The sequence below is a fragment of the Serinus canaria genome, chromosome 2 (genome assembly GCF_022539315.1).
Source record: "Serinus canaria isolate serCan28SL12 chromosome 2, serCan2020, whole genome shotgun sequence".
NCBI classification, from domain to species: Eukaryota; Metazoa; Chordata; class Aves; order Passeriformes; family Fringillidae; genus Serinus; species Serinus canaria.
This window is the reverse complement of record NC_066315.1, coordinates 45,953,464-45,969,624: the sequence shown is the minus strand read 5'-3', so window position 1 is coordinate 45,969,624 and position 16,161 is coordinate 45,953,464. Positions and strand designations below refer to the sequence as shown.

General features: G+C 42.4%; 1 protein-coding gene across 3 annotated transcripts; it reads left to right on the top strand.

Moving 5' to 3' along the window:
* Positions 1 to 1,715: 1,715 nt before the first annotated feature.
* On the top strand, positions 1,716 to 15,508 carry KBTBD2 (kelch repeat and BTB domain containing 2). 3 transcript variants are annotated; one of them, XM_030232027.2, is made up of 4 exons: positions 1,716 to 1,922; positions 8,860 to 9,387; positions 12,184 to 12,349; positions 12,782 to 15,508. In XM_030232027.2, exons 2-4 carry the CDS (start codon positions 9,218 to 9,220, stop codon positions 14,315 to 14,317), a joined length of 1,872 nt encoding a protein of 623 aa, XP_030087887.1. In that variant the 5' UTR covers positions 1,716 to 1,922; positions 8,860 to 9,217; the 3' UTR covers positions 14,318 to 15,508. The 3 variants fall into 3 exon arrangements, with proteins under 3 accessions (XP_030087887.1, XP_030087892.1, XP_050826368.1); XM_030232032.2 differs by lacking the exon at positions 1,716 to 1,922 and adding an exon at positions 1,951 to 2,311; XM_050970411.1 differs by lacking the exon at positions 1,716 to 1,922 and adding an exon at positions 7,861 to 7,883.
* Positions 15,509 to 16,161: the final 653 nt, after the last annotated feature.

The window sequence follows — 16,161 nt, the reverse complement described above, 5'->3', positions numbered from 1 at the left end:
GCATTTCTTGCCATACAGTGTACTCCATCATGGGAATTTATGAAATGTGAAGCTGCAATTTGACTCTACCTTGCCTTTTTACAGGAGGTGGGACTCAGGGTTGCTGCTCTGGAATTGCACATCTCCAAGTGAGAGACTACTTTTACAGGGGCAGGTGGAAGGAGAGGAAAGCATAGTGCATGTGCTATGCAGGCTGGTGAGAGGTTAGGGGAAAACAAGGGGATATGGATACTTAGAGATTCTTTGTATTCCTGTGTTGGGAAGTTCTCAAAATTGATGTGTTTTTTCTTTCTATAACATTCAGATTAACCAAGTCCTTTGTACCAAAACACAAACTGTAAAATGTTTGGGAAGGGTTAGTGATCCATTCCTTGCAGACCTTCCCAGCTTTGGCTGGTCCTTTCCATTGACAGCAGCTCTTGCACTTTGTATGACTAGTAGTGACAGGACAAGGAGCAATGGGTACAAAGTGAGATGGGGAATTTAGACTAGATGTTAGTGAGAATTTCTCGATTGTGAGGGTGGTGAGGCACTGGAGCAGGCTGCCCAAGGAGATTGTTGAATGTCCTATACCTGGAAGTGTTCAAGCCCAGGTCAGATGGGGCTTTGAGCAACCTGACCTAGTGGGAGGTGTCCATGCCTCTTGCAGGGGGGTTGGAACTCAATGTTCTTTAAGGTCCCTTCTAACCCTTAACATTCCATGGCTCTATCACTTGTCTGGTATGTTTTATATCCCCAGCTCTGCTCTGCATCCATCATACTTTCACCTCTTTGAAGTGCACTTCCCAGCCTTTCTGTTGGTGGATGGACCCAAAGAGAAATAAAGAAAATAAGCAGTACTGGATGGCTTTTAAAAAGGCATTTGTTCTCAAGATTTTCCTTTCTCTCATACCTCCCTTCAGCCGCCTGTGCCTCTGTCAATTCCTTCCATCCCAGAGTAAGCTCCAGTCCCCACAAACCTCAGGTGAACTTTGCTATTCTGGCAGCAAACCCACACTTGGCCAAAGGACATTGCAGGATTCCAGGCCGGCTGAAGGACCAAAGGCAAGTCCCAGGGGGAGAGAACCCACCTGGGTGTTAACCCTGAAGCCCACAGGCCTCCAGGTTGCAGCAAGTCTGGAGCACAAGTCCTGTGAGGAGCTGGTGTTGCTAGAAAAGGACAAAAGGAGGCTCAGGGCGGACTTTATGGCTCTCTACAGGTCCCTGAACGCAGAGTGTAGCCGGGGGGGGTCGGGCTCTTTTCCCAGGCTACCAGGGACAGGATGAGAGGAAACGGCACCAAGTTTTTCCAGGGGAGGTTTAGGTTGGACATTAGGGGGAATTTCTTCACAGGAGTGATTAGATATTGGAATGGGCTGCCCAGGGAGGTGGTGGAGTCACCGTCCCGGGAGGTGTTTAAGGGAAGACTGGATGTGTCGCTCAGTGCCAGGCTAGGGTTGGCAGTGCGGTGTCCGGTCGCAGGTCACAGCCGGTGATCCCGGAGGCCTTTCCCAAGCCGCTGGATTCGGTGACTGTGGAGCCGCTCCTCCCGGCAGAGGGCGCGGAGGGCCCCGCTCCATCCCGCGGGAGGCGCCGCTGCCGGGGCGCGCGGGCAGGGGGCGCTCGCGGGCGGGAGCAGGGACAGGAAATAGGGAACGGGCCCGGCCGCCCCTCCGCGCCGCCGCGCCTCGCGCCCCGCATGCGCAGACGGGGCGGGCGCGGCGCTCCGTAACGGCGGGCGGGTGAGGAGGAGGAGGGGGAGGAAGAGGTGGGGGGGGCGGCGGCAACAGCAGCAGCGCCTGCGCGCCCAGGGGCCGCCGCCGCCGCCTCCGCAGCCTGGGAGAGAGACCGGATCTGCCGCCGCATCCTCTTCTTCCCCCACCGCTTCCCCGCGGCCGCCCGCGGTCGGGACGGCCAGGCACGAGAGGAAGCGGCGGTCGGAGGTTTGTCCGGAGCGGTTGGGGGGGAAGGATGGCGCTGGTGGCGACGCTCCCGCGTTCGCGTCCCGCCGCGCCGCGGCCGCCGGGCCCTTTCCCGTCCCCGCGGGGGGAGCGATAGCCCCGACGAGGCCTCGGTCCCGGGGGCGCCCGCGGGGGCTCTGCGGCAGCCGCTCCCCCCGCCCGGGCGGGCGCGGCTCCCGCCCGCCCCCTCCCACCGCGGCCGCTCCCGCCCGGCGGCCGCGGCCCCGGCCCCGCCGGGCACTGCCGGAGGTGGCAGCGGGGGCCGTCTCCGCGCCCTCGGGCAGGGCCAGCTCCCGGGAGACCCGAGAGGAGGAGAGGCCATCGGGATCGTTCCTAAGCCCGGAGTGCGGCGGTGCTGGAGGAGCGGGAAGGTGGCCCCTTCCTTCTGGGGAAGCAGGAAAGGGATGAGGGCTGTGGAGGGACGGGACGGCGCACCTGAGCATCGGGGAGAGGGAAGAAATGTATTTCCTCGACCCTAGTCCAGCATCACCGCGTCCTGCAGGCGGGAGGGGGCTGTGATGGGGGTCGGGTCTTAGCGGGGCTCCCCTTGCGCTGAGCAGGTGGGAATGTCTGAAACCTGGGTGTTTGTGTTGGCAGTGCGCTCGGAGGGACACGCACTGTTAAGTCTTGGAGGAGGGCAGCAGGGTAGTGGCATTGCCGTTCCTTGTAGCTGCCCCTGCGTTCCCTACTGATCCATCTAGTTGTGTATACGTACGCCATGGGTACCTGCAGTGACCAGCGGTGGCTGCCGTGGTCGTATGTAGCTTTAAAGAGTCACATAATTCTTAGTAAAGAGTCACGTAATTCTTAGTAAGCTTTTCCGGACTAAATAAACACGTAGTAGCGCTTTGACGTTAGTCAAATTTTCCCGGCGTTTACCATTATTTCTGCTATGAAACGGGATACATACCTGCTGCTTTTGAAATAGCTTTAATTATGATTTAGAAATGGATTTGTACTGTACTTAGCATGTGCATTTTTAGAGGTTTTATTGCAAAGCCCCAGCTTGGCTCTTCTACATCATGTACTTTGTGATCATAATGGGCCTGAATGGCTGTGTGCTGTTGTGAGCTCACCTAGGGCTGTAGCTACATGAATTTTGTTCAGATTATGTATTTCAGAGATTATTAAAATGCACACTGAGTATAATTCTTTTTCTCAGAAGTCTATCTGGAGGAATAGGTAATTTTTAGTATGTAGTATTTAATTTAATTACATTAAATAGTAAATGTATGCATCAAGGTGTCTCACAATTTGAGTATATTTGTCACACCTTTTTCCAGATTGTTTTTGTGTGTCGAGTAGAGGGGGCCCTTTATACTCAAAGATGTATAAGCAGTGTCTTTCGGGAACAGTCCAAAGAGGAAGAAAAGATGTTGCTGCTTATTTAATATTTTTGACCGTATTTTAGACAGATGGTTGTTGTTGTTTTTTTCTTTGCTGAAGCAGGCTTTTTTGTTTTGGTCATGTGATTATGAAACAGACCAGAACTGGTGCAAAAATTTCTCTCTCTTAGTTTACTGACTGTTGTGCTTTGAGAATAAATTTTATATGCATGAGTATGATATCCATTGTAAGACTTAACCTTTCAGGAACTAACTTACAGTTAATTAAGCTACATTAATGACTAATTAATTTCTTAATGTAGAAATGCTTGAATTTATAGTTGTGTCATATAGTGAATATTTAAGAAAATTATATGTACTTTTAAACTGGAATTTAAGTTGTTACATAAAACAGACTAGCTCCATTAATGTACTAGTTCAGAGAAAAAAAAATTGTATATATAGGATACATGGCTGGATCTTACTGGAGATATCCATGGCCCACTTTTCTTCAAAGGTTAATTTTCCAAAACAGGTCAAGTCTTCCACAAAACAGGAGCACCCTTGGGGATGGAAACTACCTGTGCTCAGCATAGAAGTCCAGTTGCCAATTTAAGCTGTTGGTTTATCATGTCATAAATGCTAATTTTCTTTCTGAGCAGGTATTTCCTTTAGTGTATAACTTCCTTTAGGAGCAGAAAAACAGGAGTGCATTGTGACCAAGCATGTTGTTAACATGGAGTCTGACACTTCTAGTCTCTATTTTCTGTGTAGCTTCAGAAAACTCATCTACCTCAAAGTTGTAACCCACTTCCCAAGCATAATATGTATGGAAAGTAGTAATAGAGTCAAAGTGAATAGTCATTTTGAAGACAACATTGTAGGATTAAACCTTTCCTTGTTTTTAGTGAAATTTCACATTGTTGCCTTATTAGAGTCTCCTTGATGTCCTCAGTTTTCTGGACTACTGTGCTATCAAAGACACCTTTGATGGCTTTAGAAGAGAGGAAAACTTCCAAGTCTGGTACTGCTTCATCAATTACCTATTTCTTTCTCAATGCCAAGGATGCAAATTTGATACATTACTCAAGAATCTAGACCTTCCAACTAATTTTTTTCTTCTTTCTTTCCTATCTTTGAGATCTATTGGCTAGGTGTGTCGATTTACATAATTGATTCCAATCAATTTTAGTACTCACATTCCCCCTTGCTATTAGCTGGTATGTTAAGTTTGAAACTGATTGGTTTGTAACTCAGAATATCCCTCATAGTAACCAAGTGTTGATGTGCCTGAGCTGGGTACTGTGTTGCTAGCTGGGAGGATTGCTATCTCCACACACTAAGGCTTGTGTAGTTTGGCTTAGGGTTGTTCAGGTCTAAATTCTGACCTTTTATTATGTTAAAAATAGTGAATGACTCACTTCTTTAGATGTGTTTTTACTTGTGATTTGTATGAAAGCTGCCCTTGGTTGGAAATAGGATTTTGATTAAAAGTGCACAAAAGTAGTATTTAAAGTTTGTTTTTTGTTTGTTTGGGTTTGTTTGGTTGGTTTTTTAAAATTAGTTAAAACTAGATTAAATAAATTGAATGTCCAGGGAGATAAGTTTGGGTTGTTGGGGTTTTTTTTAAATTTCCTTCCAGACATGTGGAAAATGATGTGTGTTTTTTAAAGTGTGAATTGGAGTTAGAGAAGTTAGAATTCAAGAGGTATTTGATGGCTGAAGAGGCAGATGAGAACATGTGACACTTTCATAGATCTTTTACATGTTTTCCCACCATTTTATGGAAAGTTAGGCATCTAATCTGACAGACTAATTAATGGGATTTTCAGAATGAATCAGAATCTCTTTTTAAAAACCCAAACAAAATATGTCTATATATCTTTTTTCTTGTTTATAATTTGGGTGAAAAATAAATTAATTTTTTTAATAAGTCCAGTTGAAGAATATTATGTCTGTGTATCTTATGTGTTTCCCTACCAAACTGGAAATAGTCACTATACCTGTTCCATGTTACACACTGAAGTGTAGTGCCACTGCCATGTATGTAGTGCAGTATGTATCTCTATCAATCTTTGCCTGACCTCAGAAAATAAACAGATTCAAGGAAGGCATTTAATAGCCTATCCCATAACTCATTAACATTTGATGACTAATTTTCTGAATGGTCTCATTCAGATTTGAAGTACATGAACAAGTGTTAACAAGCCACCTCATTAAAATTACTTAAGCAAAAAGGCATAATTACTTAAAAACAAACCCTCTTATCAACGTGTTACTTAATGTTGCTCTCCGGCTTGATAGGGAGGTACTTTATATCACCTGGTGATTACATGGTTTCATTTCAATGTAGCACCCTGTGGCCTTCCAGCAGCTACCTGCCAGTCCTGTTTTGGATAGCTGGCTTCCAAGAAACCACCCTGAACAAAATGGTCACTCCAGTGACATCGTTGAAGGGGAAAGACTCATTCCTAGAACTTCTATTCAGGAATTATTTTTATTCTATCAGAATTTCAGTTCAGGATATAAAACTAACTTTAGCCATAGATCTTTTAATCCATAAATGAGAAATGTTCACTGCTGCATAGTTATTGGAACTCCAGCAGACAGTAGTGCATCTGTAGACATTTCCTCAAGTCCAAGTTTTTCATTTACCTCAGATCCAATGACTGTATGCCAACCAGGCACAGCACAATGAGAGAGATGTTGGGTTGGGACTAGCTAAGCCTCTTGCTTTCCTCCTTCGGAAGTACATGGCTTTGGACAAGCTGCTTTTTATTTCAATGCCTCAGTTTTTCAGCCTCAAAGTGAGGAGAGTATCTCCTTTAAAATATTCTTGAACTCTCCAAAGAGGTGTGAGAGAGATAGGTAATCTTGGATGATTTTCCAGACACTAAATGATGTTACTACCCCTTATCCTAATGTTTTGAACAGATTCAATTCTTGTGGGCAAATGACAATATACATTATGGCAATTTTGGACCAGTAATTCAGAGATCCTTGATGTCTGTATTTCCATTACAATGGAATGGGATGTGAGTCCTGACTTTGTGACAAATACAAAACTTTGTTCTTTAGCAAATGGTTATTGTTGGCAGCAAAACACAGTGTGGATGTGGAGAACAGGAATCGTGTACGTAGCATGTTCCTACCATGTGCACTTCCCTGGAGTACACGACAGATGGTTTTCTGTAAACCAAAGGCTCCAGCTTTGTAAATGTGTGGTTCAAAGGTGATCCACATCGCATAAATGTTCTGCAACAGGATTCCTGTCATCTCCTCAATCTTTTCTGCTACTGAGGGTCGTACTCAAATGTTCCAGTTATTTATAGTAATAATTTCACAGTTTTAACTTGTCTTCCGCTGAACAGGTCTGCTTTTTCAGTTATTGACTGTCGGCAGCTTTCTGACAAAAATGTCTTTAATCTTACTAGCAGGTGTATATCAATTTCTCCATGGCATCCTTGACTTGTTCTGGTACCTAATGACTGAACCAGGGCATATTAGTTTTCTTTTTTTCCTGTTTCTGAAAAAATATTTCTATTCTTTACAGTTACATCAGAAAAGGAAGTTATGGTATCAATGACTTCTTTTGCTAAAGCTTTGTGTTACTGATGCTCTGCCCAAACAGAGCTTAATCCACCAGCTTGTATTGTTCTTGAAACTTTACTCCTAAGCCAGGACAAACAATGCTGTAGAGAGACTCGGGATACCAGCAGAGCCACAAGCTATTTATTGCTGTGGGCCTAACACACGTAGGGAGTCTGTGTGACTCTGTAGCTGTTTAAAGTTCAGTGCAAAATCTGTCAATGGATTGGGTTGCATGGTGAGCTGTTCCCAGAGTACCAGGAGGGTGGGCAGCAGTGCAGAGATGAGATGCACAGTGTCTTGGTGGAAAGGAACTGTGACCTGAGGCAGAAGGTCATGCTTTAGATGGAGCAGTATCTCCATATCCTCAATGTATTTATGGTTTAGTGACTTCAGAGGTTACCTGAAACGTGAAGGTCTTCAGTCAAGACTTGTGCTAGTATCTGTTATTGTAGCACACAGTAGTATCTACTCCTTTCCCCAAGTATCAAAGCCTTTTCTGTTTTCCTTAATTAACTGCCTTTACCTCAACAGTGAGCATTGGGTTTGACTGGTTGGGCTGTTTTGCAGTTAAAGAACCAGGGAACACCAAGAGTTTGAGATTCCTGTTTCTGTATTATTTATCACTGAAAAAGAAAAAGATCAGGGACACTAAATTAGTAGTAATTAAAGTGGCATTAATTAAGCATATCTGTTTCAAGTGAATGAATGTTGAAAGACAGCTGTTTCTGAATTGTATTACAGGCAGGGCTGTGTTGAAATAGTAGATCTTCAGTGTGGCTTGAAGGTATTTCTACTGTCTTGGTCTTACACTAAATCTTATGTTTTTGTATGGAATTTAAGGAATGTCATTTCACATAAGTTGTTTATGCATTCTCTGTTCATCATGAAATGTAACGATAGTGACTTCTTAGACACAAGACAAACATGTCCTGGTTATTCCTCAGTTTTGGAATGCAGAAGAACGTTGCAAGATTAAATAAATCTCGAAGCATTTGATAGCTGTGGTACCCTGGTGCCCATTATGATGGTAATTTTACTGTCACAATTATCCCATTCTTAATTAGGTTTTTGTGTTCAAGTGGAAGATGAAATAAAACCTGACCCCATTTTTAAGAGAAGAAATGTCCAAACAAGATAATAGACCTTGGCAGCCACTGTAGGTGTTTTGAGCCTTGCTATTCCAGCATCCCTTTGCTCCTAGTATTTCCTTGTTTTTTCTTTTCTCCTGTCTGCAGCAGTGAGGCTTACCTGGCTGTATGGAAATTACTCAGAAGGAAAAACAAGGGAATGTGAAATATTAATAGGTGAAGCTCTTCTGCATGGAGCAGATGAATTTAATATGCATTGGAAATATATACTTTTAAGGTTTTTTGTTGTTTTGTTTGGTTTTGGGATTTTTTTAATCCTTAGCACTAGTTCTGCTTCATCTCGACTAGAATGCCAAAGGTGAAATAAACAGGCTGATAATGATGTTGAGATTTTAGCTGGAAAGTGATGGAATGTTAAAATTATGGCATTTATATTTTTAGTGGCCTGGTATTGATAAGCTTTCAGTAGACAAAAGCAAAGAGGCTTTGCTCTTTGCTCTTTTCTTGCTCAGCAAGAAAACCTTGCTGTTTAATGTAGAAATGGTGGGGGGGAAAGTGGCTATCTTATCAATGGTTGAATGAAATTCACAGCTGTACTCAGTGGGAAATCTGGGTAATTCTTTGAGGAGGAATGAAGTCTTACTGAAACTTGTTTTAACTCTCCAGCTTTAGGAGCTGTGCTGACAAAATAAATAATTTCAATTTGTGAGTCTGGGTCATATGAGAATTAATGTACAAACTCTTCATTTTTTTAGATACCTTAGTTGTTTAAATTTTTTTCTTAGAAGGGTTTTATTGCAAGTAATGAAGTACGAATTTAGAAATGTTTATTAGACAATTACTTCTAAGAGTTAGCTATGAAAGGTTTTCCAAAATGTGCTAATGTGTATATTAATTTTATTTTCCTGCTTTCAGTCAGTCAAGTGCAGCCACTGATCACGAGATGTTACCACAAAATCTACCTCAGACTTCACTTTTGTTCATTCAGTTGCTGCGTCATAGATCTCAACGGGAGCTCTGCAGACACTCTTGAAAGTCTCTGAACAGATTGGGACATCAAGTCAAAGCATGATGACCTAATAGGAGGTCAAAGTCTGAAACATTGATTCAGCAGTTCAAGATAACACTGCCCTTTTATCAGTATCACGTCTGAAGGCTACAGACCTCCTGCCATTTCTTTCCTGGCTACTTCAGAAACACTCAGCTGACCTTTCTTTGGTGAAGAGATCTTGACTTTTCTCTCTGGTCCTGGAGATATTAATGGAATACAGTCATGTCTACCCAGGACGAGAGGCAGATAAATACAGAGTATGCTGTATCCTTGCTGGAGCAGTTGAAATTCTTTTATGAACAGCAGTTGCTAACTGACATAGTGTTGATTGTGGAGGGCACTGAATTTCCCTGCCATAAGATGGTCCTTGCAACGTGCAGTTCATATTTCAGGTAGGTATTCAAATGCTATAAAAGCTGTGGTGCCTGGTTTTGAGTGTAATGGTAATTGATTGACAATGTCTTAGAGAGACTTAAAGATCAGTAACTTAAGTACAAAACATAAATATCCTTACTTTCCAACACAGAGTAAAATAAATTTTCTGGCTTCCTGGGACTTATTCTATAAATTTATTGTAGTTCCTACAATGAGTTTGGGGGGCAAAAAAATCACACTTGTGATGGCTCATTTTCTTTAGGGAGTTAAATGATTCTGAATAATTAGTAAATTTCTTATTCTTCACACTGAATCTTTAAAATACTTAATCTGTTTTTATTTCCCAAGGTAGGATAATAAGGAATTACTGAGACTTGGCTGCAGGAATTCCACTGTCATGATTAACTGCAGTTTCTTAGTAGAAGCATCTGCTAAAAGTAGTGATTGCTAGTTCATGGCTTTAGTTTTCTGAATCATCTGATTTTTTCCCTGCTCAGCAAAGCTGGAAACTCTTCCTTGGTGCTTGAGTGTTGTGATAATGCAAGTGAGGTTTTTCTGTGTGTGGTTTGGGTTTCTCTTTTTTTGTTTCAGGGTCCCCCCAAGATACTGTTGAAATTTTTAGTTCAGTAGCTCTTGTTTTCCAAATGTCCTGGTTTTGATCTTTTAAAACATTTTTATTAATAAGATATGTTAAGTGCTACCACTTTTTGCAAATGCCTTCATAGTAAGACCTGGATGATGAGGCACCATGAGTTTTCTGCAGTGATTAATCATTTTTGTTGGCAACATAATATAATTTATCTGCCTGTCTGGAAGGAATTTTGAAGCTTGAAACTAGTCTGAGTGACATCCATGTATGTTCTACCTTCCTGATGCATTGTGGAGGGATTATAACTTTTCTTTCCTGTTCAATCACTGGAAAGTTTACAAATTTGCTTTTCCTGAGACCAGCTCACTATACAGAACACATCAGAGATGTTTTCTGTACTTTGTCTCCTTTCTTGCAGAAAACGGTGGAAGGATTAATTTATTACTTTTACAGAAAATTTTTGTCCCTGCTGGCTTTTCTGTTTATTTTTTATCTCAGATGAATCTGGTCCAACTTTTAGCAACAAGTATTGTGTGATCACTAGATAATAATTATTACCATTGGCCCTGTGCAGATGACATAGTTCCAACAATTTGTAAAATAACAGCCACTGCAAATGTAGCCAGATTTAATGTGGGTGGTTAATCATAAGGTTGGAAAGCTGTCATGAGTCCACCCAGTGTGCTGCATCAGAATGTGCAGTCAAATCTCTTATTCATATGTTTGTTTATTATTTATGGAATGAGGTTTTGGCACTGGTTAAAAGAAGTATCAAACTTGTGGTTTTGTCGTGTTCTGTTTTTCTTCTCTACTTTGGTTTACAAAAAGATGTTCAGCTCCCTAAATTTAGCTTTATTATGAAAAATTGATAGCCCTGAATGAGGGAGAAGAAAAGCAAAACATCTTTCTGTGTGATCCAGCCATTGTGTGTAATTGCAGCCAGCTTACCTTCCATCTTTGTGTCTGAATAATGTGCAGCCCTGCTCCAGCACAGGCTGCTCAGCAGTGTGTGAGAAAGAGCCAGAACCTCCAAGAGCTCCCCCTTCCTTTTTCAGGAGTCTCTGTACCCTCTTGTACTTTCTTGTTTAGCTGAAATAGCTGCACAGCAAGTTGATACTCAGTGATACTCACTTAGTCAGTGATCCCTCCTAAAATGCAAGTTGCCCTGAGTTAAGGAGCTTAGAAGAAGACAGAGAAATGAGGATGGGATACTGTCTTTGTATCAGATGCTTTCTGGAATGGCTTTGCTTAGGGAGTGTATCTATCTCCATGTCCCTTTCACCTCTGCAGCCAGAAGCAGGACTAAAAGGTGCACTCACTGTCCCTTCTAACTTCTCTTATGCCTGGTTTCCTAAAAAAAAAAAGCCCAAGTAAATATAAAGAGCCTTGAACTGAATTTTTAGCACAACCATAAATACCAAACCTGAATCAATAAAAAGCTCTTGAAACCAATGTTCCTTGTTTCAAGAAAATTGACAAGTACATGGCTTATAGTACCAGATTGCAGTTAGTTCTTAACTATGTTACAGTTAAAGTACCAGGATGGGCAAGAGGTGTGTGAAGCATTAAGGAAACAATAATAATGCTTTAAATTGCCTTTCTAGTCTTCTTCAGGAAGATGTAATAGAAATACTTGCTCTTTTTTTTTTTCCCCTAGATCTGATGGGTTTTTCTGTTATAGATTTTTGCATGCGAATTTGAAGTTTACTGCATGTTCTGATGAATGGTATATAAGAAATAATTCATAGAGTGCTAGTCCTTGCTCCATTTCTTCTCCTCCCAGAGGAGCATCCTTTTTGATATGACTTAGCTCAGTCCATTACATAAATCTGCTTGTTTTGGTTTAGAATCTAAAATCTAGCTGTGTATGTTTCAACAGTGTTTTCTGGTGGATGTTTCTTCCCTCTTATCACCTATCATAGAAAATATTTAAATTGTGTCATTAAAACTCCAAAATCATTAGTGCTATCTGCTGATTACCACAGAAGGGTTTGTATGAATATAAAGTGTTTCTGCAGAAGACACTGATGTTACTCTTTTGATGTTCTGTCCAAATGTTATATTGTAAATAGTCGATGTCAGCCTAAGGTAAATCCGAAACACCTGTGAACAGGCTTGCAAAAGAACTGTTCACCTTTAGGAGTGTAATCACCAAAGGCTTACAGGTGACTGTTTAAGATTACTCACTGCTGATCCTTGTCTTAATATGTGTGTTTCTCCTCAGAGCAATGTTCATGAGCGGGCTGAGCGAGAGCAAACAGACACACGTACACCTGAGGAATGTGGATGCAGCCACTCTGCAGATCATCATCACTTATGCATACACGGGTAACCTGGCAATAAGCGACAGCACGGTAGAGCAGCTCTATGAAACTGCCTGCTTCTTACAGGTAGGAATGTTTAGAGGAGGAAATAACAGCTCCTAATCTCTGAACCACTTTATTCTTTATCTTGTTAAAAGAACTTTCATCTTTAGTCATTTCAAAACGCTTTTGCTCCGTTCGCTCTGTGTAGACAGCACTTGCTTGCCAAATCTGCTTCATGTAGCCATCCCTCCTTGCATGACAGTCCTTTTGGAAGGCTGGAAGCAAACCAGTGTACTTCTAGCATTTAGAAAATTAGTTTTGCCAGCAGACATAATCATGTTGTGTACTTGGTCTGTATGAAGCAGCTGAGTGAGTCACTGCTGTGTTTTTGTGTATGTATAGTATTCTGTGCCTGATCTGTGTTGTTGAACACCTGATGCAGGTACTTTATGTGCTGATGCTACATGAAAGCATAGACTGTATGTGTAATACTTTGTGTGTTTCTTTGCATTACAGGTAGATGATGTGTTACAACGATGTAGAGAATACTTAATCAAAAAAATTAATGCAGAAAATTGTGTGCGTCTCTTAAGTTTTGCTGATCTCTTCAGCTGTGAAGAGTTAAAACAGAGTGCTAAAAGAATGGTGGAGCACAAGTTCACAGCTGTGTACCACCAGGAGGCTTTCATGCAACTGTCACATGATCTACTGATAGATATTTTAAGCAGTGACAATTTAAATGTGGAAAAGGAGGAGACAGTGCGTGAGGCTGCTATGTTATGGCTGGAGTACAACACGGAATCACGCTCACAGTATTTGTCCTCTGTTCTTAGCCAAATCCGGATCGATGCACTTTCAGAAGTAACACAGAGAGCCTGGTTTCAAGGCTTGCCACCTAATGATAAATCAGTGGTGGTGCAAGGACTGTACAAATCGATGCCCAAATTTTTCAAGCCCAGACTTGGCATGACAAAAGAGGAGATGATGATATTCATTGAAGCTGCTGCTGAGAACCCTGGTAGTCTTTACTCTTCTGTCTGTTACAGCCCACAGGCAGAGAAAGTTTACAAACTCTGCAACCCTCCTGCTGACTTGCATAAGGTTGGGACGCTGGTAACTCCCGATAATGACATCTATATAGCAGGTGGGCAAGTTCCTCTGAAGAACACAAAAACCAATCACAGTAAAAGCAGCAAACTCCAGGCTGCCTTCAGGACTGTGAATTGCTTTTACTGGTTTGATGCGCAGCAGAACACTTGGTTCCCCAAGACGCCGATGCTCTTTGTGCGCATCAAGCCGTCCCTGGTGTGCTGTGAAGGATACATCTATGCAATCGGGGGGGACAGCGTCGGTGGGGAGCTCAACAGGAGGACTGTGGAGAGGTACGACACCGAGAAGGACGAGTGGACCATGGTCAGCCCCCTGCCCTGCGCGTGGCAGTGGAGCACGGCCGTGGCGGTGCACAACTGTATCTACGTCATGGCACACAACTTGATGTACTGCTACTTCCCCCGCTCAGACGCCTGGGTGGAGATGGCCATGCGACAAACAAGCAGATGTTTCGCCTCAGCTGCTGCTTTTGGCGATAAGATATTCTATATCGGAGGACTGCATATTGCCAGCAATTCTGGGATAAGGCTCCCCAGCAGTACTGTGGATGGGTCTTCTGTAACAGTGGAGATCTACGACGTGAATAAAAACGAGTGGAGGATGGCAGCCAACATCCCCGCCAAGCGCTATTCTGACCCATGCGTCAGGGCCGTTGTCATCTCCAATTCCTTATGTGTCTTTATACGGGAGACCCATATGAACGAGAGAGCCAAGTATGCCACCTACCAGTATGACCTGGAACTCGACCGCTGGTTCCTGAGGCAGCACATATCGGAGCGCGTGCTGTGGGACTTGGGCAAAGACTTCCGGTGCACTGTAGGAAAGCTGTATCCATCTTGCCTTGAAGAGTCCCCGTGGAAACCTCCAACGTATCTCTTCTCACCAGACGGAGCTGATGAATTTGAGCTGGATGGGGAGATGGTTACTTTACCACCTGTATAGCTCCCAAATTAGACTGCACAACTGAGTCTGTGCTCAGTTATAAAATAATAAAAGAAATAAATGGCTGTGAAAGAGCAGGTCTGGGGATGGAAATCTCAGAGCTGTCTTTCATGAGTTGTATTTTTATGCCCTACCTAACACTTGCCGCCATTCAGTATGAATTAGTGAAATGAGCAGATATGCTTCCATAATCTCAAATACTATTATCAGATAATTGAGAAAAATATATGTATATCATGAGCTTGAGCATCTGACTTGTCTAAAGAATTAATTCTAGTTCTATAAAGTCTTGGTTCAGGAAAATTAGCTTAAGAAAAAAAGTAGTTACTGTTTCTAGGATGATGTCACAACTCTTTTGAAAGTATCTTCCAGTTACATTTTAACTACTTCTGGATATTCTACTTAAGTGCTAGTTATATAATTGTCAGTGTGGCCTAATTAAAGGACAGTGCTGCACTTACTAAATACTAATATCTATGTTGGTATAGTAATGCCATTAAAAAGAAAAAGAAACAAATCCCATGGATCTACACCTGTGGTAGGAAGGGTAGATCTTCCATTGTATGGTAACATGCTGGGCAAAATGACTGCAGGTTCAGTCAAGCTGTATGACGAGGTGCATGTATTCTATTTTCACTAACTTATACCTGTCTATTTAGAATACAGGTCTTCCAAGCAGCTGGTAGATTACCAGGTGTGGACTTAAGTTGCTGGGCTTGCGATAGGAATTGCCAGCCCTCATAGTGCGGGTCTATGTGGGGCTTTAATCAGTAAATGCCTCCACATTCTGTATTACAGTAACATTGGCTCATGTATATTACTTCCTGCTGCTGATGTATTTTTCCATTGTAAAACGAAGTTTTAGTGTGGATTAACCAGGTCTTTATTTTCTGTTAATTTAATAACAAGCATTACTGTAGTGTGATTGTGTATAGATATCCCTTAGCTGTCAGGTTTTTTACTTTGGGGGGGGAAGCAAACTTCAGGAATATCCTGTGCTGTGTGTGCAGGAGAGCAGATGCCTAGTGCTGCTCTGGCATTAATCCCAGGAACCACTAGCAGTAGCGGGGTGCCGCCAACCTAACATGAACACAGGTGCTTCATGACAAACCTTACTAGCATGTTCAGCTGCATCATGTTCTGGCACTGTATTTTGAATGACATTAATTTATTAAAAAAGACTGAATCCAATTGCCTGAGTGTGCTTTTTGGCTGAAATAAATAGAGCTGTGCCACCCTCCCACCACATGCACACTTGTAGCAAATAGCTTATTGAAGGCAGCTAGAAATAGTTAAGCTGCAAAAAGCCTGGAGCTGAGTATGTTAAGTTGATTCTGCTCACTACTACTCAGCAAAAGCTGGAAATTAGGTATTGGAGTCAAACTGAGGATCACATAGGACTAGAATCCCCTGCTATCATTTTTGTAAATCGGCATTTCTCTGGCCATGCTACAAATTCTGCCCCATTGAAAGCAAAGAACAGCAGGCATTAAGGAGGAACATTTTCTGTAAGTTCAGAAGATGGCAGACCTATTTTCAGTCTTAAGTACTCAAGAGCAAATTTATTTACTCCATTGTCCAGACTGTCACTGGCTTTTCCTTAATTGTTTTTTATTGCAGTAGATAAAAATGTCGCCTTCAATAATGACAACACCTATGTATTGTTAGGGCTAGGTCTCAAGGGGCCTTACAAAGTTTTGTCTTGTACAATTATTGAAGGTTTGACTAGAAAAGGGGCTTAAATAAGAAAGCTGCCTTACAGAAAACTCTTCCAGATGCTTTGGCATTTTGTGCCATGTGGAAGATTCATGAGACTCCGAGTAACAATGGCAAGCAACCAATTT